Source organism: Kryptolebias marmoratus, linkage group LG1 (assembly GCF_001649575.2).
Source record: "Kryptolebias marmoratus isolate JLee-2015 linkage group LG1, ASM164957v2, whole genome shotgun sequence".
Lineage (NCBI taxonomy): Eukaryota > Metazoa > Chordata > Actinopteri > Cyprinodontiformes > Rivulidae > Kryptolebias > Kryptolebias marmoratus.
This window is the reverse complement of record NC_051430.1, coordinates 17229260-17252746: the sequence shown is the minus strand read 5'-3', so window position 1 is coordinate 17252746 and position 23487 is coordinate 17229260. Positions and strand designations below refer to the sequence as shown.

The window sequence follows — 23487 nt, the reverse complement described above, 5'->3', positions numbered from 1 at the left end:
TATTAAGTTTAAGGACAAATGTTGCCTTGGGGTTTGTTTGTGTTCACATGTCGATTCAACCTTGTGTGCATTCAATGAGACTCTGCATTTAGGGAGAATTTTCTTCATTCTGGGATTTAATTGAAAAAGATAACAAATTATAGTGTGCTTTCAAGCAGATAAAGAGGATTTGTTTGAACAGCTTGTCACTTTTAGCGATGTATGATTCAACCACTCTGATTTGGTCATTCAAATGGAAAAGAGGCAAACTAAGTTTTGAAGCTTTTAACATTAATTGTGTTTTTGAATACTCCTAAAAATGTTTGCTGACGTGTTTGACTATCATTAGAATTTATTTACTTAAGCATAAAAGTAATTTAGGGCTGCCCTTTGTTTGCAGAGACACTTAGAAAAAATAAATTGCCAAAAAAATGAAATGAAAACACGTTTAATAAGAATTACTAAGCCTAAAGATTGTCTGCTTAAAGCACAGACAGGTTTAAGAAAATTAAGGTGTTGAGTATGCAAATAAAACTATAAAGTGTGAATAGTAAATACTACATGTACTATGTTTTACTTTTTACTATGTCATATTATACAGTTGACCCTGGCATTAACATATTCCTGTCCTACAGAGGAAGAGATCAGTAATATGAGGAGTGAACTGGAGAAATATGGGATTCAGATGCCAGCTTTCAGTAAAATTGGAGGCATCCTGGCCAATGAGCTCTCAGTGGATGAAGCTGCTTGTGAGTCGGGGTGTTTTACATCAGTTTATTCTGATTGATATAGCAATGTGTTTTTCTTTTTGGCCAACGATAACTTGCTTAAACAAACTCTTCTTTTAGTGCATGCTGCTGTGATTGCCATCAATGAGGCGGTTGAGAAAGGCCAGGCGTCTGCGACAATGGCTGCACTGAAGAACCCGAACGCAATGCTGAGGAAACCCCAGGAAGCCCTGGCTCAGGAATACCAGGACACACTGAGCCAGGCTAAGTGTCGGAAGCGGTCTCAGTCCTCTGGGAGGGTAAGAAACTTCATCTTTTGGATGTTTTTCATTGCAATTTAATGTCTTAATCTAAATATTTAGAACTGCAACGTTTGTGCCTAAAGATGGTGTCATTGTGTCAGAGGTTAAGTAAATATATTGTACAATATTATACCAAGCCTGTGATTGAATCGGTGTAAAAATACACATCAGTTGATTTGTTTTGCTGACTTATTAGCTACCTCATCACATGGCTTTTAATGTGCTGGATCTATTTTCACCCTAAAGTGGTGTCACTGAACTTAATTGACAAAACAGCATATTATACATCATTTTGGTCTCATTGTGTAATTTCTAAATTAGGTTTTAAAAAGGCAAAGTAAGTCAGCTTTACTTAAGTAGTGTTTTTTTAATGACTGCTGTGTAGCAACGCCACAAGCCCTGCCAGCACATTCCAGTCACTGCAGCGTCAGCTGTATTTACCAGACTTTAGACCTCCACACGGCCTGCCATCTCCTCCCATTCTCTTTACAAACAGGAGCCATCCATTTTCATCACACTCGGATGTGATGTGGGAAACCTGCAGCCCACCGCAGCTGTGTTATGAAAAATGTCATTTAAATGTACATTATAATTTGTGTCATTGTTATTATCTGCTAGCGTTCCTCAGTTGCTACAGAAGAAAGGGATGTTTACGAGGAGCTACTGACGCAACAGGAAATCCAGAGAAGCATTGACGTTGTCAACAGTAAGGATGTGCACGAATGAGACATTCATGGTTTCCCAAATCACAGCTGTTCTTTTTGAAAATAACAGGGCATTTATAAACATCTATTTAGTTAAAAAAAACATGATTTAGGATTTTGTTTTGGTTTTTATCTGAGCAGAAGCACGGCGTCTGTATGATTCATTGATGTGAGTCTGGGTTTTCCTCGTCTCCAGCCCAGGCAGCAGTAAAGCAAGTGAACCGAGCAGTGTTGAACCAAGACGAAGCTGCTCTGTTGGTCGCACTTAGACTTGAAGCTCTGTCCTTGCTGGGTGTCCAAGAGACAAATGGTCACTGGTACCTGGAACATTTTACAAGCTACAGCCAACAGAAATCCAAGGTATAATAAGATGAAGCTGGCTTGTTTAATAGTTTGAAGTCCCAGAAGATGGGTAGTTTTCTTTTAAATCTGCTATTTATGAATTATTTTTGAATTTTCAATGATATGAACTACAATCTTTGCCCCACAGGATGGAGGGAGGACTGTGTTGTTGGACAAAGAAGAGATTCAGAGAATTGTCAGCTCTTGTAACGACTTTGCTGAGGCAGAAAAACGAAGTAAGCACCAACTGAACTTACATGTATGCTGGATAAATATAGAAAACCATTGCTGCTACTAAGTACAGTTTCAGTGTATAGTTCGTCAAGGCATTTCTGTAAGTCATTTGCATAATTATTTTTAAAAAATACAATTTATTATACTGTAAGCTTAGATTTGAGACTATTTTTAGAAAGCTGACTTATAAAAAAAAGCTATTTTTTTCTCAACAGAACTTGAAGCAGTTGCACGGATAAATACAGCCATTCGTCTTGGCAATGCTGTGGAGACCGTAGAGGAGCTGATCAAGCCTGAGGCACAGCTGCCGATTGTTTACCAAACTGCTGCCAACCTTTACCAGAGCGAACTTTTCAGTTTGCAGCTACAAGGAGCACGGGTGAGACATTGTGCTTCAGGTTTTAGCCCTGTGGGCACATACATGCTAAAACACACTTACAGCCATTTTATTTTTCTTAATTGGAAGCACTAAACTGCGTTTGAATGTTTCTACTTTTGATTTATTAGTCTGGACTGAGTCATGAGGAACTTAGTGTAGCTGTGGAGATGCTGTCGGCTGTAGTGGTGCTGAATGAGGTTCTGGACACGAAAGACACGCAGGCTGTTATTGAGCAGCTGACAGACTCCCCTCTGGGTTTTACCAACATAGACCATGACAACCTGAACAGGTAAGGTGGCTGCAGGACAGGTGGACAGAATGGACAGCTAACAAGTAAAAATGGTGTTAACAATATGTGTGTGTTGTTTTTGTTTTGGGTAAAATTTTCTTTGAACAAGTTGTACTTTGCTATCGTCTTTAAAGTTTAATTTTATTTGCCTCCTTTATTATTATTTCTGTTTTGCTTAATCTTAAGTTTCTAGAATATGTTTTGTTTAGTATACCCTTTTGATTTATTTTGATCAACTTTTTCTTTAAATTTCTGACCTTTTCCTTCAGATATGCTGACATGCTCATCGAAGAGCGAGCTGAGACTCTCACCAAAGGCCAAGAGTTTCTCACTTGGAACGATGTTCAGAAATGCATCGACACAGTCAATATCCAGGTCCACGAAGAGCATGAACGTAAGGACACTTTACAGGCTTTTGGCTGAAACATGTCTTATCCTGCACAACTAATAAATTCACGTTTCTCAGCTTTCAGTTTCCAAAATTACCTGTCTCTGTGTAAAATGCTTAACACATAAATCAGGATTTAAACACAATAAATATACATCATTTGGTGACTGAATTAGGTTTGACTAAGAGTATCTTTTGCCCTTCACTTTCAGGCATCATAGCTATAGCTGGGATTAATGAGGCCCTTAATTCAGGTGATCATCAGCAGACCCTCGCAGCTCTTCTTCTGCCTACAGCCAAGCTGACAGGGGTGAACCCAGCCACAGCCAAGCACTACCATGATGTCCTGCAGCATACCAAACAGCTTCTCTGCCAGGTAGTGTGATAAGACTCAATGTGTTTTGGACATCTGCAGAAAAAAGTCCTTTGTGTCATTAAAGTAAAATTAAAAAAATCATTATCATATACCACATTTATTTCCGAATGTTATGAGTTTTATTGGTGATATATAGCAACATCCCTGTTATGACCAATATTACTTCAGATAAATACATCTGCATTGCTTAATTACACTTTTTACAATTTTAAGAAATGGGAACTTGAACTGATTTCATTCCTTCTAACTCTGTCTTTGAATTTGCTGGGTATACAAAGCAGATTAGTATTGATTGTACAGTTTGCATATTTTCACATTTCATTACTGCTGTATTGGAACCAACACAGGTTGCTCTGTTAAGACACTCTGCATCCAGCGAGAAGTGTTTCCACCGTGTTCCAACAGTAGTTTTATTAGTAAAACACGTTAAGTCTCATGTCCTAACTGCTGGTCTCTGAGGTGTCTTGTGCAGACAGATGAACTGTAGCTCAGAGCCTTTAGTCTTGGAGAGGAGTATGCACAGGAAGGGATCCAAACAACTGTGAAAACAGCAGAGACACACTGCTAACTTGTAGTATCCATACAGTTTGTCGTCCCCACTGGAGAACAGGCGGATGTAGTGAGCCATATGCAGGACGCCACTGGGCAAGAAACACACCACGAAGATGATGAAGACCAGAGTGCACACCCTGATGTAAGATCTCCAGTCAGAAGCACTTCGACTCAGGTGGTAAACCACTGCCATGTGGGTGAAGATGCAAATGCTGAAGGGTAGTAAGAAGCCCAGAAAAACCAGCATCAGCCTGTAAGGCGCCAGAATGGAATGGGAGTTTTCCTCCAAGGGAAGTACATCATGACATGTTGTGATCTCCAGCTGCGCAACATGGTAGCTCTGTCTGACCAGGAGCTCAGGCACAACAGCAGCTCCAAACAGAAACCAGATCACCAAACACGTCGACACCGCCAGCGTAGTTTTAGCCATCCTTCTGTACAAAAACGGTTTGACCACAGCCAGGTAGCGCTTCAAACTGATACCCGCTATAGTCTGAGCGGAACAGTAAACATTCCCGTAAAACAGAGCTGTGATGAGCCGGCAGGGGATTTCACCAAATATCCAGTTGTTCGCGTTGAAGTGATAGTGAACACGCAGCACAAGAGAGAGCACGAGCAACAAGTCGGACAAGGCCAGGTTCAGGTAAAGAACTACTGAGGTCAAAGACTTCGCTCGAAGTCTGACTCTGAGGAAGGCCAGAATGTAAGCGTTGGAAGGGATACCAATGAGCATAGTCAGGATGTACATTGAAGGTATGACCCAGGTGCTGAGAGCCCCTGTGGTGTAGGCTGTCACTGGACCATCCAGGTCCACATCGAGTTGAGGGTCTGCGTCAGGTTGGAGATGGCGAAACAGCTGATTTGTATGATTTATTTTACTAACTGACCCCTTAAAGGTTTTTGGGACAGCTGTATTGTTGTCTCTCCTGATCCTGTTTCCTGTTTAAAAGAAAAACATTAATGATCAGTTTAATTTTCTTAAATTTTACCTTGATAAACATACATTTAAAGCTAAAAAACAGAAATTTAATTTCTCTCTATCATCAGCTTGTCTAAAGTTTTATAATAAAATACCTACCTTTTTGTCTTTTGTCTTTATAAATTTACCACAGTTTGGTAAAATGCTTTCATTTTGACCAAACAAATAAGTTTGCCTTTTATGTTTTCAAGCAAATATGTATTTTACAAGACCCTCTTACAAACTAAGTGTAGTTATTTTGTCAGTAAAGTTCTTTTGAAAAGCTTACCGTCGTGTTGACTGGTCGGAAATGCCAGCAAACAAAGGAGCAGTCCTGAAACAAGACCTGCCATATCTGTTAGATTTTAAAATCCAAGTTGTTAAAAGTTTCTCGTCTTCAGCCGTCCTGGTGCTGCTTCTTTTCAGCAGGTTTCCATCGGTGAAAGCCGCCCTTTCGCATCTCTTCAACACAATGGCGGAGCTGCTTATTGTGTCCTGGAACCCCAGTTCTTGTTAAACGGGAGCCTTATCTGCGTGCGTTGCCATGAGCATGTTTCCTGCTCAGGCCTGAAAACTGAATTCCCCTCTGTCTGCGTCAGAAACTTCCCTCTGACTCACTGGGGGCATGTGGGAGGGAGACTGCTTAGTCGCTCATCAACAGCTGGGATCTGTTATCTGAACGCCCCATAAGAATTAGATTTTTGTGTTGGACATAGTTTTACTGCCTTTTTAGATATTGATTGTAGAGTTTTTCAGGCTTATAGAAATATGAGATCATTGCTGTAATATAGTATGTGTTTTAATGTGTTCTGCTCTAAATAATGCTGTTATTTTGAACATGGTATTTGTTTATTTTAGTGAATTTATTTTCCAGGGTACCTCTTCGCAGTCCTGTTTATCCTCCATGCTTGGCTGCCCATGATGTAAATGTGTACATTTTTTAAACTTTAAACTTCACAGTGAAGTTATACTGCACTTAAAATTCACTACTTAATTTTTTTAGCACTTCAGACTTTTCTTTAAGTAGAGTTTGTTAAATGGAGATACAAGCAAAGCACCAATTTTAGACTTCCAAAAGTTTTTTTTTTAATGGTGACTTCCTTCCCGATGGCTGTGGTCACAGCCAAACCTCCAGCCCAGCGGAGGTTTCTAAAATTAGCTTGAGAACAAGCACAATGGTCAAGCTGTATAAACATTGTTTGTAGTATCTGGGATGTTGGTGTGTTGGGGTTAAAATAAGATTATTTTTCCACGGTTATCTAACCTTTGTAGTGTTGTCAAGCCTGTGTTTAATGTATAGTTCTGCTGTTGGAAACAAAAACCTCCATCATTAAACTCACAACTTTGCCTTATGTGCCTTTATTAAAACTACAGGGGTTTCTAATCTTCATTAAGTTTTTTTTGACAAAGTTTCATGTTATTTTACAGCAGCTGTGCATTAGAAGTGCCTTTCCTTGTCGACACACAGTTAGATCTTTCTTCTGAGAGCTGAAGTGACCTGGTTGTTTTTAATGATTGCAGCGCTCTGGTGTCGATTCTGCTGTGCTGTGGTTGGACCAAATTCAAGAGGCCATATTAACAGCCAATCAGGACGAAGAAGAGGCGCTCACAAGTACGCACCTACAGTTGTACTTTATTCATCTACATCTTAACTAATTTGACTAAAGCACCAGTATTTTTTTACTTTGTCTTCTGTACTTTGTTAGTGGCTGGGGCTGTAGCTCATATTAATGCAAAGGTGGCTGAGGGGGACTCCCAGAACACCCTGCAGGCTTTGCAGGCCCCCAGTGCAGGACTGAGAGCAGTGCTTCCGAAATGTGCTGACACGTACCAGGTTGAACTCTCACAACAACAAAACAGCGATTCTAATAAAGGTAACTACACTTATGAACATATTAGGGGTGTAATGTTGCAACAAATCCAGGGTTTTTCCAGATTTAACCGACTATAACCACCAAGGTCACCCTCGTGTCACAGTGGTGGTCTTAAGACTGACAGTGTTTCCTGGTAATGGTTATGAGCAAGTTCATGTGAAAGGGGCAGTGTTGGCAGAAGACGACTAGTTACAAATATATTATAATACCAAATATTTATCGCATGCTAAAAGCACTATAATTCTAAACATCAGGGACAATTAAAATGACAATTTAAATTTACCAATATGGTTTAACTGGGAAAGCAAACCAGTTTTCTAACAATAAATTTTACCTAAATCCCCTCAGGGCACCTCAAATCCTTCTTAACAGTAAAATCCTCAGGAAGGATGATGTGCACACAGTGTGGGATTTTTTTTAAACTGGGTATTTTCTGCTTTCCTCCAGGCAGCAGCGATGGTGTGTGGGTAAAACACTGCATCAAGGGCAGATACGACTACTATTATAACCTGGAGACAGGGGAGGGCACCTGGGAGGAACCTGAAGGATTTGAACACAGTGCAGGCCAGCTCAGCAAAGAGGACATCCAGGTACGGCTTCATAATTATCAGATCCCTAGGAGACTAAACCTCCCAATAATTAGGCTGGTGTTGTTTGGGATTACAATGAGCAATGATTGTGCTGCTGTTGAGGTTAACATGATTTCTTTTTTCCTCTCTGTCAGAATGTAGTCAGCTGCGTGACTGCAGAATATAACAGAGAACAGCTATGGCTCGCAAACGAATCCTTCATTATCCAGCTGCAGGCGAGGGTAAGAGGTTACCTGGTCCGAAAAAAGCACACTGAGAGGATGGAGTACCTACGTCAACAAGAACCATCCGCAGTGAAGCTCCAGGTATGAAATATGAATGATAGCTGAAGGAATGTTAGTTGATCTTTGTGTTCCTGTACAAGATACTTAGGCCACATTGCTTCTTCTGTGTTCAATGGTCTGTGATAGAAAAAAGAAGCTTTATAAATATGTCTCTTTTACACTTCAAACAGTGCTGTTCAAACATATAGTATTTGTATTGTTGCTTATCCAGATTTAATAATCATACTAATAACATGCTGTGGTGTTGTTGATACGAAACACACTTTGTAATGGACTTTGCTTATTTAGGGCCTGTCCAGCCAACCAGGCTACTTACAGTGCTACACAACACAATCTGCCCTTATTTACCCATCTACACACATCCATACAGCACTGTAGTGCATCTCTACAAACCTATTCTGACTAAATCATTCTATAGAGTCTAATCAGTACATTAGATCACATTCATACATCGATGGGGCACATCGGAAGCAATGACGGGTTTAGTGTCATTCCCAGGAACACTTCAACACAGGACTGCATACTGCCAGGAACTGAACCTCCGACTCTTTCATTGGAGGATGACTGCTCTAACCACTGATCCACAGTGATCCATCTTTGTGGTTTTCCCTTTATTTTCAGGCTTTCTGGAAGGGTTACAAGCAGAGAATAATATACAAAGAAAGGAAAAATTTGCTTCAAAAAAATGTTGCTTCTATCATTAAGGTGAATATTATTACTGTTGTTCTTAATCTAAGAAAAATACAATGAAACTTGTTCACCAATTTCTGGAAGTTGTTAACAAAAACCCTGAGATTTGTAAATGAGTTTGTACACCACAAATAACAGCTTCTTTATGAACTCTGACAACAACCGTGCTGATGCTTTTAGATCCAGTCCGCTGTAAAAATGTGGAAAGCCAAGCGGAAATACAACCAGAGGCTGCAGTTCTTCAAGGATCACGTGAGTATCCTAAAATCAGCCAGCGGTGTCTTTTTTTTCCTCCCATGCTGCTCAAGACTCATTGCTTCTTGTATTTCGTTTAGGAGAAAGAAATTGTGCAAATTCAGGCTTTCCTAAAGGCAAACAAAGCCAGAGAGGACTACAGAACTTTAAGTGAGTCTGAAGCTGATTTACACTTTGTCAATTTGAGCTGACTGGTTGTTTGTGGTATCATAGGATGCTAAAATCTTTTATAAAACTTTAGTCAAACTCATAAGACAACTCATTGCTCCTATTAAAAAATGTATAGGGTTTATGAAACTGTAAAAACAGTAATCACGTGTGTTTGGATTTAAACGGGACCAGTGCTTTTGCTGCCTTTATTGGTCACATTTTAGCTGGAGCCAAAGATCCTCCTCTGTCGGTGGTGCGGAAGTTTGTCCACTTGTTGGAGCAGAGTCCCCTGGATTTACGGGAGGAGCAGGAACTGACGCGGCTCCGGGAGGAAGTGGTCACAAAGATTCGATCCAGTCAACAGATGGAGAAAGACTTGAATCTGATGGACATAAAAATCGGACTGCTGGTGAAGAACAGGATCTCTCTGCAGGTTGGTGAAAGGAAACGTTTGACATCATAACAGGGCTCTATGAGTCAGATTTAATATAAGTTTGCTATATACCTCATTAGTCATGTGTTTGTAACACTTAGCCATTGTAAATGTGCAAATGTTCTGTTTGTTTCAGATGGAGTTTCTCATTTATTGTTTGTTTTATTAAACAGGATGTTGTCACACATAATAAAAAAATGAAAAACAAGAAAAATAAGGCAAGTAAAGATGACCTGACTGGTGGAGACAGACTGGGTATTAAAGGTCTCAGTAAAGGCAAAAGGAAGAAACTGGAAGCCTATCAACACCTCTTTTACCTGCTGCAGGTAAGATACTGATGCATCATGGCAACAGGCCTCAACTCAACTACAGGCATGGCTAAAAGTTATATACTTTCCCCCAGTTTTATGGTTTATTTAATATATATAAAACATACAAAAGTAAAAATCTAATGTTGAGGTTTTAAAACTAAGAATGAATACAGATAACATAGATACTGTGTCACTCATTTAGTAAAAACTAAACCAAAATGCAAGATCAGTGCATGGTAAACTAAGCTGAAACTTCCAGCTTCCATAAGTGAGTAGCAGACTGATCATCAGTAATTGTTCGTCAGAAATTAAATTTATCTCATTTTGAGACGCACAAAATATTTTTTGTCATAAGGTGTGAGGTATACTTTTTAATAATTTTGTTTTTTTTAACAGGGACATTATATTTACTGTTTGAAAAGATGCGTTACCTTGAGCACTTCTTTCTTTTTAGACCAATCCATCCTACCTGGCAAAGCTGATCTTTCAGATGCCTCAAAACAAATCTACGAAGTTTATGGACACCGTCATCTTCACGCTGTACAACTACGCCTCTAACCAAAGAGAGGAGTACCTGCTGCTTAAACTCTTCAAAACTGCTCTAGAAGAAGAGATCGAGTGAGAACTGCAGCTCTGAACAAAGTGTCATAGTCTTTGTAATCGTCTATACTGTAACTCTATTAAGTGTCTGTACATCATGTTTCCCCATAAACATCATTTATAGTTTATATTTTGTCCTTTTGTTGACAGTAATGATCATGTGCATCATAGTTCCTATTTTGTCTCAGTTCTAAGGTGGATCTGATTCAGGACATAGTGACGGGTAACCCCACAGTTATCAAGATGGTGGTGAGCTTTAACCGGGGCGCACGTGGTCACAACACCCTGAGGCAGCTCCTGGCTCCGGTGGTAAAAGACATCATTGAAGACAAGAGTTTGGGCATCAACACCAACCCTGTGGATGTGTACAAAGCCTGGGTGAACCAGCTGGAGACAGCTACTGGAGAAGCCAGGTAATGGCAAAGACTGAAAATGGTTAATGTTTCATCGGGTTCAAGTGTTTACTTTAAAAAAAAAAACAAAACTCAAAAACATGAAGTTTTGCCTCCTGTTGCTGCCCTTCAGCAAGCTACCGTATGAAGTGACTCCAGAACAGGCCATGTCACACGACGAAGTACGCAACAGGCTGCAGGTGTCCAGTGCAGCTCTGCGCTCGGCTACAGATAAGGTCCTGAACTCCATCGTGTCCTCGCTGGACAACATCCCGTAAGTTTCAAGATCTGATTACTGTCTGTGTCCGTCTGTGACAGGCTCTCATGGCGCTACTTGTGCATATATGTGGCTCTGTGTGCATGTTTTATGAATGTTACAAGATTCTAACGATTTGCTGTTGAGAGATTTAAAACTTATTTTCACTCTGTTTTTTATTTGTCTGTGAGGAATTTCTCAGCAGTCTCTTTTTTTGTTTGTTTGTTTTGAGTAGATATACATTTAGGTATTTGATGACACATTTTTAGATGTTGTTTGGAACAAGGATTTAAAGGATTCAGCTTTTTGTTAAGCGATGGTTATTCAGTTGTTATAAATACCTTCTGAAGACCCCATTTATCCCACTAGATGGTGCTGTTTTGTTAATGTCAACTCTTCGCATATCTGCAGACACTGATGAATGGATGAAGTTATTGATGCACCAACCCCCCCCACTCTGTGTGTCCTGGGTGTTTCATTTGTCTCAGAGCTTGTGAATGCATGTCGTTTTGTTTTTAATTTCCCATCATTACTTTTTATTTTGCATGCAGTTATGGCATGAGATACATAGCAAAGGTTCTGAAGAACAGCCTCCATCAAAAGTTTCCAGAAGCCACAGAAGATGAGCTGCTGAAGGTAGAAACACTAGCATGATTAAATATGTTCTTCTGTTCACAGATCGTTAGAGTATACAGTCTTCTGTGTATGCCTGATGTTTGTGTGAGAGCATTTATTTACCAGTAGTTTCTTTTATTCTTTGTTAGATTGTCGGAAACCTGCTGTACTACCGCTACATGAACCCAGCCATCGTGGCTCCGGATGGCTTTGACATCATCGACATGTCCGCAGGAGGGCAGCTTCACCTCGACCAGCGGCGAAACCTGGGATCCGTGGCAAAGATGCTTCAGCATGCTGCTGCAAACAAACTGTTCGAGGGCGAGAATGCACACATGACACCAATGAACAACTACATATCTCAGACATACGAAAAGTTCAGGTAAGACAGTTTAAGTGAGACTAATCACGCTCTGTCAGCATTCAGAAACATCATCTAATCGAAAGCCACAAGGGCTGGAGAAATGAGACTTCCCTCTAATAACAAAGTCAGGAGTATGGGAGGAAAAAGATGTGCTGATAAATATATTTTCATGATAATGCGAGGTGAAGTTAGGATGAAGTCAGATGTAGCTCTGGTAAAAGAGGAAGCTGTTCTCTGCTATATCAGCAGACAGGAGACAGATTTATTCACAAAAGTCAACTCTGTGCCAAAAGTGCACAGACTTACAAACGAGAGAGGCAATTTTATCAGAGGGTGTCATCATTACTGGAAATCCAAATGAATGGTGACACCATTCAGTTTTAATATTATTTGCCTCAGTTAAGAGAAGAAAAGGTTTACAGGTACACTGAAGAAAATTCAGGATATTGACAGTGATTTTCAATAATAATATAATGGATTTTTTTTTTACCCTTGCTTTGTAGAATTCAAACCTCAAAGGTTAACACCTGAACTTTTACTCCAGATTATTCTTCCAGTCTGCATGTGATGTTCCTGAACCCGAGGAGAAGTTTAATATTGATGAATACACTGACATGGTGACCCTGAGCAAACCTATCATCTACATCTCCATAGAGGAGGTCATCAACACTCACTCGGTAAACCCAAACAGAACGAACAAATCTTCTGCACAGACGCGCTTTAATGACTCTTTATGTCAAACCAACCTGAAACCGTGAGGTCAAAAGAACATGCAGGCTTCCAAAACACCTTCTCCAGTTTTATGTATTCCTCTGATTCAGCTCGTTCTCCGGTGTCACGCTGCCACGCGGCATCACAAATATGAACAGAAGACTTTAGTATCAGTTGTTTGTAGTAGAACTGTGTCGTTTACAGGGAACCACAACCCATTTTGTTTTGACTGATAAACCTAACCAGTTAGGTTAAATAAAACCAAACGAAGTCAAACAACATCAGTGCGGCACGAAAACAATATGAGTACAGAGATAGTCAAATTAGTTCTGAGTTTAGGAGTTCTGTGGAGGATCACCTAAAGCCAGCTGCTTCTGTTCGTCATCAATTTCTACACAGGAACTGGGGTAAGGCGGCGTGATATTAGGACAACGTGTAAATGAAGTGTTAGGGTTTGGATGTTATCTGTCATTACAACATTCACAGCACTCCACATGTCGGCTGTGAGTGTTGAGGACGGTGGTTCCCAATTTTCTTTTAGCTTTGGACCCAGAAATTAAAAGTTGCAGAGACTCGTGACCCTAACACTGGTTGAAGTAAACAAACTTTGTAAGAAACCATTTAACCAAGAGTCTCATCAACTATTTTTATCCATTTATAATTACAATTTTTAACAGTTTAGAGTTGGTATGCTACTAGCAATCATTTTTAAAGTGAATTAAATTCCTGAAGATGGTCTCAGTCGCCCTCCTTAGTATTTCACCACAGTGGGGTCCTGACACCAACTTTTGGCATCGGGATATAGACCTTTAAATACCTTTTTGATTTCTGAGTCAGCCAGTCCTACCTAAATACTTTATTATTATTTGAATTTTAAGCAGCTAAGAGTCACTTCAACTTTATACCCCTGATGTTCACACTAATTCTGTTGTTATCATATCGCCACAATAGTTTCAGTGTCTAAATGAATATTTCAGCCTAACATATTGAACTAATAACCTCTGTTTTTGCACAGCTGCTTCTGGAACATCTGGAGGCCATCTCACCGGACCGCAACGACTTGCTGCATGAGCTGCTGCAGGACCTGGGAGATGTTCCCGACGTGGAGGCGTTGCTTGGTACTGTCCAGCAAACTTCCAGTTTAATCTCATGTTTACCAGTTTGTTTGTTTTTATTTACATGCTGTGCTGTTTAATTTCCAGGCGAAGGAGCTGTAGACCCAAATGACTCAAACAGAGAAAACACCCTGAGCCAACTGGTAAAGACTGAGATCTCCCTCACCCTAACCAGCAAGTTTGAGCTGCTGGAGGGGGACGACAAAGACTTAAAGACTCTAATGACAAAGTGAGTTTATGGTTGGAGCGCATGCTAGAAATAAAAGGTCTGCAGACACAGACAGACTCACTCAGCTCTACCCAGTAAATGTGCTTAATGCTGGGATCCACTGGCCTTTGTGACACACTTAATGTGCCTTTGTGGCTGTCAGTTCCATATCTTTGTCGTCCTTCCTGCTCCTCTATCATTTCCTGTCCAAACAGAAAGTGGTTCTGAGGTTAGGGTTATCTGGCTTACAAACGTGCATCCGCTTTGTTCAGTTTCTCCAAAAAACCACTATAAGAGTTTTCAGAAATACTGAGAAGTTTGTGTTCATGTGTCACAAAACCTTTCTTTTTCTGCAGGCAGGTGTCTGTCAGTGCTGTTCTTTTCTAATCATTTGTGAATCGTGTTTTAGCAGCAACAATGGGAATACCAAAGAGGTATTAGCTAAAAACTGCTGGGTTTTATCACTGTTTTAAAGCAAAATTTGCACAATGTGCTGTCAGAAAGAGACAATGAGTGGAAAAAAGCAGGCAAAATTCAAAGAAAAACCTTGAAATAACTACAGATAGCCTGAAGAACTGTTAATGAAGACCACTCTAAAAGATTCAAACCTGGCTTCTTGACATTTCTGAGGGTTCTGGAAATATTAACACATTTATTAGTGTCTTTTTCTGCTTGTTTCAGGACGAAAAAGCTCATAGTTGATGTGGTTCGGATTCAACCTGGAGAGTCTCTGCCTGAAATTCTGGAGACCCCGGCATCCCCACCCCAGGTCGGATTCCTTCTCGCTTGTTTTTCCAAACCCAAATGCTTTACAGTTACAGTTATTTATATAAAAAAACTAAATGAGTTTTAACAAAAAAAAAAACATATTTGTGAATTTGTTATGCTTTTCTCTTTAAGGAGTCGGAGCATGTGAAGATTGTGGAGCGCAGGGCAGTCCAGGATGCTCAGACACCGGAGGGTCTGAAGAGCAGCCAGGCGGTTTTAGAGGACAGCCAGCTGCCTCTGGAGCAGAAGAAGAGGAAGATCCTGAGGAATCTCCGTAACCTTGAGCAGGCTGGCCTCGTCACCGTGAAAAACAAATACCAGGACCTCATCAATGACATCGCGAAGGTTCGTCATCACGCCTTCCTTCACGTGTAAAGATGCACGTTCCTTAGTGTTCTTGTTTCAGAGCATCAGGGTGAAACTTTTGTCTCTGACAGGACATTCGGTACCAAAGGCGCTACAGGCAGAGGAGAAAGGCCGAGCTCATAAAGCTCCAACAGGCGCTGACGGCGCTCAACTCAAAAGCTGCGTTCTTCCAGGAACAGACGAACTACTATGACACTTACATCAAGACGTGTCTGGATAACCTCAACCGGAAGTGAGTTAAAGTTCCTGAACCAGGTTAAAGACTTGAACAAATTAACTCTCATATCAAGTTCTTGATTTCCATTTTTGTTTTTCTCTTATTTGATAGATCTTGTGAGATTTTTTTTTTGTGCTTTTTAATATGAATCACAACTGTTTTGTGTCCAGGAATTCACGCAGATCGATAAAACTGGACAAAGGAGACAATAAGGGAAGTAAAAAGTGGAAACCACAGTCTCTGAAGTACACCGCAGCTCGACTGCATGAGAAGGGAGTAATCCTGGAGATAGAAGGTCTTCAGACAAACCAGTAAGTTGATTGGTTCAAAACGGGCTAACTTTTATAAGATGTGGAGGAATGTTTGTTAAAACAGGTTGCAGATAATCAGGTCTGTCCGTGAACAAACTGAGGTGAATTGCTTTAATTGTGATCAAAATCGTGCAATAATAATTATAAGATTAAATATCTACAAATGCATACAAATGAAGACACAGTTAGATGGAGGAGGACCTCTGAAAAGGGAACAGCCGAAAAAAAAAAAAAAAAAAAGGAAGAAGAAATGCATCTAAGACAAGCTGTGCAGAGAGATTAACAAATACTTCTGCTGAATGAATTTAAACCAGAATCTATTTATCATTTACTTTCTCTCAGAGTGGACAGATAAAGACTCGTCCACACTACTGAAATTACACCTGAAGCTTTTTGTTTTTCAGTAGAACAATGGCGTGGGCTTCGTCAGACGTTTCTGTGGAAAGAAAATTAATCATAAGAGTTCATTTGGATCCACCGCTTTCACCTTTTACTGTTTGCTCTGTCATGGAAATAATGTAGAATGTGTATATGTCACCTTTTTATCGTCCTGCTCATCCCTCAGGTTCAAAAATGTTATGTTTGACATTTCACCCACTGAGGAAGTCGGAGACTTTGAGGTGAAGGCCAAGTTTATGGGGGTCGAGATGGAGAAAGTTCAGCTTCATTTCCAGGTAAACATTTCCCCGAGCGTGTAGGAAATTCATGAGCAGCACAGCAGGCAGTGCCCCGTCTGTGATGGACGGTTCGATTTCCTGTTTCTGTCTTTATGCTGACAGGAAGCATCACAGAAATACAGCCATTGTTTGAGCCAAAAACCTTTAGTAGCTATAAGAACTGCCATAGTAGGCTCGATTTTTTGACAGTGTAATTTTATATATTCAACAAATTCTTCATAAAATGATTTGTTTGTTGTTCTGTTTTGTGTCCAGGACCTTCTGCAGCTGCAGTACGAAGGCGTGGCCGTCATGAAGATGTTTGATAAAGCCAAAGTTAATGTCAATCTACTCATCTTCCTGCTGAACAAGAAGTTTTATGGGAAATGAAAGAGGCAGAGGTAGCAGCGAGAGATGAGGAACATGTCTGTGCCTTCTGATGACCAAAATAAATCGACGGTCATGTGAGACCGTTTAGTTTCATATGATTTAAATTTAATAGATGACATCTAAATCAAATATCTATTTCATGTGTCTGTTCTGTACTTCACTGTGGGCTGATTGTAAATGAATAAAACTGTAATGATATTCATGTTTTGTATGTAAAAGGTGAGAGGGAACGTTATTGTATGTTTGAAAAGCTTGAGGAGGAAAAATAAAGCAGCAACAGTCAGAAACGGAGCTGGGGAGCAACATTCAAGCTGCTCTGCATCCATATGAAATACTACAGTTTACCAGTGCCTTTTAAACATTTAAAGAAAATGTTTTAATTTGTTATTGAAGCTACAACCAATGTTTTATGACTATTATAACTGTATAATTGTTTCCTAGTCCTTTAATGTGCAGAATAAAGTACACGTCCACGAGGAGTTTTTGCTTCTTTTTTTTTTAAAAAACAGAACACTTTAATGTGAAAGAATTATGTTTTTCCCTCTTTTAAAGTTATTTCTGCCTTTTTGTTCTGGCCTCTCATTGTTTTGCTTTTTCAGGATGAAGCATTTTGACCTAAAGTTTACCGTTAATGACTCATAATGTTTCCAGATAAAGGAGAGGAGATCTCCAGAGGAAGGGAGGTGAACTATCTTCTCTGGCTTCCAAATGGGTTTTGGGGGGAAAAGGAAAACAGTCACTTTGGTAACTCTTCGGACAAAAGGATCGCTCCAGCTTACCTGTGTAGTATTTGGAGAATGTGCACTTTTGCCATGCCTCTGCTGTTAATAAGTGTGTTTTTGTTTTTTAACCAAATATCAGCGCTGCCCTCTCAGAACGGTAAGTACTGCAGTTATTTGAACCTTTTCTGTCACAGTTTAGGATAAACTAGTAGATGCTTGACGCCTCGCTCTCTGCTAACAGAAGAATAAAGTTTAGTACATTTTTATTATTCTCTTATTGAAAGTGATGAAGTATTTGCTGCTTCCATGTAATTGCATATGTAATTAGAAGGGTTTAAGCCCAACTTTACATTATTTGGACACGTTTAATTGTCCTTCATTTAAAGTAGTACTAGTTTATAATCAGGCAAACACACTCAAAATATTCAAATTATTAGGTGATAAAATCATTTTTTCTTAGAAATTAAAATTGTAAAAAAAAAATTGATTGTAGCCATTTAATAATTTCATATAAGTCTGCAATTATTGAACATTTTCATGAAGAATATTTTTTTTACTAAGTGAGTCATGCGATCACGCATTACTTAGTTTTAAACTTACAATAAAACCCTGTTGTTTTTCCTGTCAAAACTTTAAATTTGTACAGTAAATACAACTTAAATGTGTCAGAAAAGTCCAGACAAATTGACAGTATTTGGTTTGGAGAAGAAGCTTTGCTGCAAAACAAAACGTATGAATCCGCCTCAGGTTTGTTAACCACACTGAAGAACATTATTGCTAATTTGTACCCTCCTGCCTTTGGTCGATACAAAATTTAATTTACATTTAGCTGATATTAACACAAATATTGAAATACATTTTGGGGTGTATATACAATACTAAAAACTACTTATTTAAAAGGGTTGTGGTGTTATTGTTGGAAATGTACATAAATGCTTATTATATGTAGTTTGTTCATTTCAAGATGTCTGTTGGAACATCTTGCATTTGTTTTATCATATTGCTACTTTGAGGAAAAAAATGTTTGGTGATTTATTCTATTTATTTAATTAAATGTTACACTGTGCATCATATTGACTTTGCTAAACCCTAAATGTCATCATGTTAAACCAAACCAGCCCCCTACTCAGCTCATTGAAACTTGTTCTCTCTTAAGTTCACAATTAAAACAATTCATTTCACCTGCTGCATGGCCTATTAAAGTTTTGAAGTATGTGTCGCGGATGACTGTCAGCTGCTACCACACTGAATTTTAGATCAATATGTGTGAACTGACTGAGTTGCAGCCATTTTTGTGTTTGCTAAGGTTGACCAGCTAAGCCAGCCATTTTGAATCAGGTCAACTCCCAAAATTAAACTGTCGTAGCTATACAGTACATCCGATAATTACTTTCAGAGTGTAATTAAAATCCATCCAGTGGTTCATAAGATATTTTGCTAACAGACAGGATGCATGTAGGACCGGGGGGATCCACTGCCACTCTCCCCTGGTGGTGCTTCTGCTGATTAGATGACACGAGTGTTAACCCCCCCTGATGGTCATTTCTGCTGTGTTTCTTCCTGTCTCTGTTAAGGCTCCGTGCTGATCCCTCGGACTTTCTCTGGTCACTTCGTCATGGTTACGGATGAGCCTGCAGAGTATATTGACTTGTCTGTTTTGGACCTTTTGGGTGATGATGGGGGTTCAGGCTCCGAGGCGGAGCAGGACCCGGGGAAAAGACACAGCCAACAGCATCACCCCCAGAAACACTACTTTGTCTCAAAGGAAACCAAAAAATTTCTCCAGGGTCGCCTAGCAACAACCTTCATCCCCACCGTTTACACTCTGGTCTTCATCGTCAGCGTGCCCCTCAACCTTGTTGCCACGGTGATGTTTGTGCATCGCATCCGTCCCAAGAAGCCGGCAGTAATCTACATGCTGAACTTGGCTTGTGCTGACCTTCTGTTCGGCCTGCTCCTTCCATTTAAAATTGCCTACCATTACCATGGCAACAACTGGATCTTCGGCTCCTTCATGTGCAGAGTTGTCACCGCAGCTTTCTACTGGAACATGTACTGCTCCGTGCTGCTGGTGATGTGTATCGGCGTGGACTGCTTCCTGGCCGTGGTCCACCCCATGAAGTCCCTGACGTGGCGCAGCCCTCGGACCGCCTCGGCTGTCTGTGCCGCCATGTGGCTCTTATCCCTGGGAGGGGTCGTCCCCATTCTGACCTCGGGACAGACCCTCCGTTTATCAGACCTCGGAATCACCACCTGCCACGATGTGCAGGATGTGGAAACTCTACACTCCTACTATCTCTACTTCTTTCCCATCTACTCCTCCGTCTTCTTCTTCATCCCTCTCATCTTCACCGTTGTCTGTTACGTGCGTGTCATCCAAGCTCTGGCTGCTGCCAATGTGGAGAACCGCTCCAAGAAGTCCCGGGCTATCGTGATGACTGTGGTGGTGCTGCTTGTGTTTGTGGTGTGCTTCACTCCCACAAACATCATCCTGATGGTCCACTATGTTCACCTGGCCCACGCGTCCAGTGACGGTTCCTACCGGGCCTACCTGCTCTCCATGTGTGTCGGCAGCCTGAGCTGCTGTCTGGATCCGGTCCTTTATTACTACGGCTCGTCTCAGTGCCAGAAGCAGGTCGCAGCGCTGCTGAGGTGCACCAGATTGGCAAGAGGAGAGAGCGGCTCAGAGACGCGCAGCACCAGGACCAGCGGCTCGACCATCAGCAGCAGATCCTGCAAGATGGAGAGCGTTCACACTAACATGGGGGCGCAGTACAACAGGCTGGAGACCTGAGGAGCCAAACTTCCCCATACATCCACAGAAGAAAACTCAAGGGTCTGTTTGAATTGTAAAGCAAAAACAAAGGGGTGCCTTCAGAGAAATCTTTAAAGATGTGTCCAAATCTTGAGTGTCAATCCAAAACTAAAAGTCATAACAGAATTTCAGGAGTTACCCTGCTGTAATATATAGACTGTTTGACAAAATGTGGTGACGTGGGAGCTGACATCACTGTCTGAGCATAGCTCAGTCATGACTCCACTCACTGAAGATTGTCTCCTCTCTAAAATTCAAATTCCTACTTCCTTGAAGGACTGCATATTCCCTGCTGCCGTGCCAAAGCTTTAAACAATGATGTGTTAGCAGTCAGAGTATGTGTTAGAGGTGACTGTCAGCTACTACCACACCAAAGTTTAGCTCAATAATCTGTCAAATTTATTCCCTTATAGTCATTTTTGTGTTTGTTAAGGCTGCTAGGGTGTGGCGGCCATTCTGAGTCAGGTCAACTCCAAATATATCTGTTCAGAAGAGATTGTGCATATAAAACTGTGGGTACATTTGTAAGGGTGGCCATTGCCTCCCCTGCTTCCACCTCCCCCCCAAGCCCCCGCTTGGTGGCGCTCTTGAGCAAGAGCTCAAAATGAATCAAAGGAAGTTTTAACATTTTGGATCGATGTCGGAGTGAGGTGCGTCTGGTAGAGATGGATTTATTTGTGCATTAGATATATAAACTCTCTGGTGTGTATCCATCACATTTCCACTTTTTTTACAGCCAAAATAACACATTTTCTTCAATTCTACCTACACATCTTGTCATACTCTGTTTGAATCAAATGTGGGAATAATAACCAAGAATCTGAATAAGTTTTAATCTCCAATATATTACATGAGGTTTAACTACAACTGTTAGTAATTACTGCATCATTTCCTTACAATTTTCATAATCCACTGTTTTATAAGTAAACACACACAATTTGTATGAGTCATTTTAATGACATACAGGAAATGTATGAATTTTTTTTTAAAGCTTGGATTTTCAAAGTCCGAGACTGTGGGCTTCACATCAGGCTAAATAAGCCACTAGCTCCTTCAAATACCTGATTAGTTTCCCAATTTTATGAACTTTGTGGATGTCATTAGTATTATTATGTTATTCAGTCTCATAAACACTCAGCAAAGGACCAAAGCTGGGTAAATATTACCTTCTGTACACAGAAAAGTTTGTTCTGACTAATCAAAATATTAATCTTTAAAGAGGTAATGTAATAATATAAAATTTTGTTGTTTCACTGTAAAAAAAAGTGTGACGTGTCTGATGAAAGCACAGCCCTCACTTTGAAACCCTTTAGCATAAATCAGAGATAAAACAACTCAAAACAAAATCATGTGTATTTTTTCTTAATACATGTTGCTGTGCATATTTCTTCAGCGCTCTTCTTTTAGCTGCTGCTCACTCTGTAGTCTTTTCCTCATCAGGACACAACTCTGGAAAAAAACAAACAAACTTTGAGACAAAATCCTTTCATGAGGTGGACAAAAAAATGTGTTTTCCTGACTTTGTGCATTCATGGAACAAACACAATTACTTAAAGGTTTACTGCACGCAGATCTAGTGGATATTCATGTCTAAATCTTCGTTTTCTAATAAAAGTTCTCCACCTTGTGGCAGAGGCTGTGTGGCTCTGAGATGGACTGCAGCCTGCAGGAAACCCACTGACCTGTTGTGCTGTTGTAGCTGTGGAGGTTCTTTGGGAAGTTCAGACACTCTGCTTGTTTCTTGAACATTTCAACATCTGTTGGATCTATTTGTCCTGTCCTTGCTGAAAGAGATGGAAGAATTAAAAGAGGCACTGGCGCATTTTATTATTCTATCCAAAATCAGAGCTGCTCTTACTGAACTGCATGATGAATCTGCCGATGGCGTCCCTGTTCCGAAAGGTGTCTGTCCACAGCAGGCAGCCAGAGCAAGTCTGCAGGAGTTGTCCTTTGTGGTCCGACAAGTTTTCTACAAAAGCAGGACTAATTATTCCATGTTTTGTTGATGTCTTTTGTCACTTACAGATGAAAGTCTACGTACTGCGAAAAGTGGCTGTAATTCCAGAGATGGTTGCATTCGCCTCCCCGTAGATACACCGGTTGCTAACGACGAGAGATCAGCTCTTACAAAATTCAAAGTCAGACTGAAAGGGGTTGATATTTTTAAAAAATTAAAAGAGTGAACTCACAAGCTGTGATCTCCCCATCGCATCCTCACGGTCAGAGCGTCAGAAGTGTTAGACAAGTCGATCCAGGAGCTTCTCATGGACTCGAAGGCTTTGTGGTACGGCGCGGGGTCCCCAGCTCCCAACACATACACCCACTTCCCAAACACCTTTAATGCAAACGTTTGCGCTCTCTCATTAGAATTGGCTGTTCTTAGCCATCCTCAGGATAAATTAGAAAAAAAAAAAAAACAGCAGAACTTACTGAACTGGGATCTTCTGGCGTAAAAGGTTTGACCAGGTCCTTACAGTCAGGAGAAGAGGCAGCGCTGAGGGTCGACAGAGTCAGCAGAAACCCAACGACAAGCAGAGCCATGACGATGATCACACCGAGGACGTGGCTGGACCTGCAGCAGGAACCTTCTGACACTGATTCAGAGTTTCAAACAAAGCAAGCTGTTGCGTAAGTGCTAAACCAGAGGGGGAGTGTTTTCAGCAGTCACTCAGGGACATGCAAATGTTTTGGACGGCACTGAAAGGCCCGCTAAACGGACTTCTGTTCTTCGCGTCTTTGCCCCTGAATGAAGTCGGGAGAAGTGCCACAGCCTTCCCGGGACTGGAAATGTTCTGAAAAGGATCTGTTCCCGCTTTTCATCGGCGAAGTAAAAGTTGGTCCTCTGTGTGGACTCCTTCCTCCGCTCAGACACAGAGACGGTGTGTTTCAGGGAACAGTGAGAGCATTTCTGAGGAGCCGTAAAAGTTTAGTACTTTTTAAACTTCCTTTGAGTGAAATAAGAAAAACAAAGAAATGAAACCATTCAGGGAGATTTAAAACTGCTTTTATTTACCACACACAACAAGTGGAAGACAGTTGCACACAAATATTACTGAAGAGATTTTATTAGAACGTGGACTTCTCAGGTTTAACTCTATGGGGCGCCGTTTGTAAAGGAGCTTGTGCTAAAAATTCATGCCTAAATTTTGTCACATTTAGCTTC

The 23487-nt window shown here is 40.6% G+C and overlaps 3 protein-coding genes across 3 annotated transcripts in view; 2 read left to right on the top strand and 1 right to left on the bottom strand.

Annotated features, from left to right (window-relative positions):
• Window positions 1–17266, top strand: part of iqgap2 (IQ motif containing GTPase activating protein 2) — a 29443-nt gene extending 12177 nt beyond the window's left edge. Inside the window, exons 7-38 of the mRNA XM_017413865.3 lie at window positions 615–728; window positions 828–1006; window positions 1628–1715; window positions 1910–2073; window positions 2204–2291; window positions 2505–2668; window positions 2797–2957; window positions 3227–3351; window positions 3558–3721; window positions 6753–6843; window positions 6938–7105; window positions 7553–7695; window positions 7830–8000; window positions 8601–8684; window positions 8850–8921; window positions 9005–9074; window positions 9299–9507; window positions 9681–9833; window positions 10273–10436; window positions 10607–10831; window positions 10944–11084; window positions 11618–11702; window positions 11831–12063; window positions 12590–12722; window positions 13772–13874; window positions 13959–14100; window positions 14761–14848; window positions 14980–15192; window positions 15285–15445; window positions 15601–15741; window positions 16307–16415; window positions 16674–17266. Coding sequence (XP_017269354.1) covers window positions 615–728; window positions 828–1006; window positions 1628–1715; window positions 1910–2073; window positions 2204–2291; window positions 2505–2668; window positions 2797–2957; window positions 3227–3351; window positions 3558–3721; window positions 6753–6843; window positions 6938–7105; window positions 7553–7695; window positions 7830–8000; window positions 8601–8684; window positions 8850–8921; window positions 9005–9074; window positions 9299–9507; window positions 9681–9833; window positions 10273–10436; window positions 10607–10831; window positions 10944–11084; window positions 11618–11702; window positions 11831–12063; window positions 12590–12722; window positions 13772–13874; window positions 13959–14100; window positions 14761–14848; window positions 14980–15192; window positions 15285–15445; window positions 15601–15741; window positions 16307–16415; window positions 16674–16787 — 4460 coding nt within the window. The 3' untranslated portion in view covers window positions 16788–17266. The remainder of the gene's footprint in view (window positions 1–614; window positions 729–827; window positions 1007–1627; window positions 1716–1909; window positions 2074–2203; window positions 2292–2504; window positions 2669–2796; window positions 2958–3226; window positions 3352–3557; window positions 3722–6752; window positions 6844–6937; window positions 7106–7552; window positions 7696–7829; window positions 8001–8600; window positions 8685–8849; window positions 8922–9004; window positions 9075–9298; window positions 9508–9680; window positions 9834–10272; window positions 10437–10606; window positions 10832–10943; window positions 11085–11617; window positions 11703–11830; window positions 12064–12589; window positions 12723–13771; window positions 13875–13958; window positions 14101–14760; window positions 14849–14979; window positions 15193–15284; window positions 15446–15600; window positions 15742–16306; window positions 16416–16673) is intronic.
• On the bottom strand, window positions 3818–5824 carry f2rl2 (coagulation factor II (thrombin) receptor-like 2). The gene is made up of 2 exons (XM_017413866.3): window positions 5521–5824; window positions 3818–5212 (listed from the first exon to the last, which is right to left on the bottom strand). The coding sequence occupies exons 1-2, from the start codon at window positions 5582–5584 to the stop codon at window positions 4155–4157; spliced, it is 1122 nt and encodes a 373-aa protein (XP_017269355.1). The 5' UTR covers window positions 5585–5824; the 3' UTR covers window positions 3818–4154.
• A 3-nt stretch (window positions 17267–17269) lies between the features above and the next one.
• On the top strand, window positions 17270–20369 carry f2r (coagulation factor II (thrombin) receptor). Its single transcript, XM_017413753.2, has 2 exons — window positions 17270–17666; window positions 19084–20369. Exons 1-2 carry the CDS (start codon window positions 17429–17431, stop codon window positions 20301–20303), a joined length of 1458 nt encoding a protein of 485 aa, XP_017269242.2. The 5' UTR covers window positions 17270–17428; the 3' UTR covers window positions 20304–20369.
• The last annotated feature ends 3118 nt before the right edge of the window (window positions 20370–23487 follow it).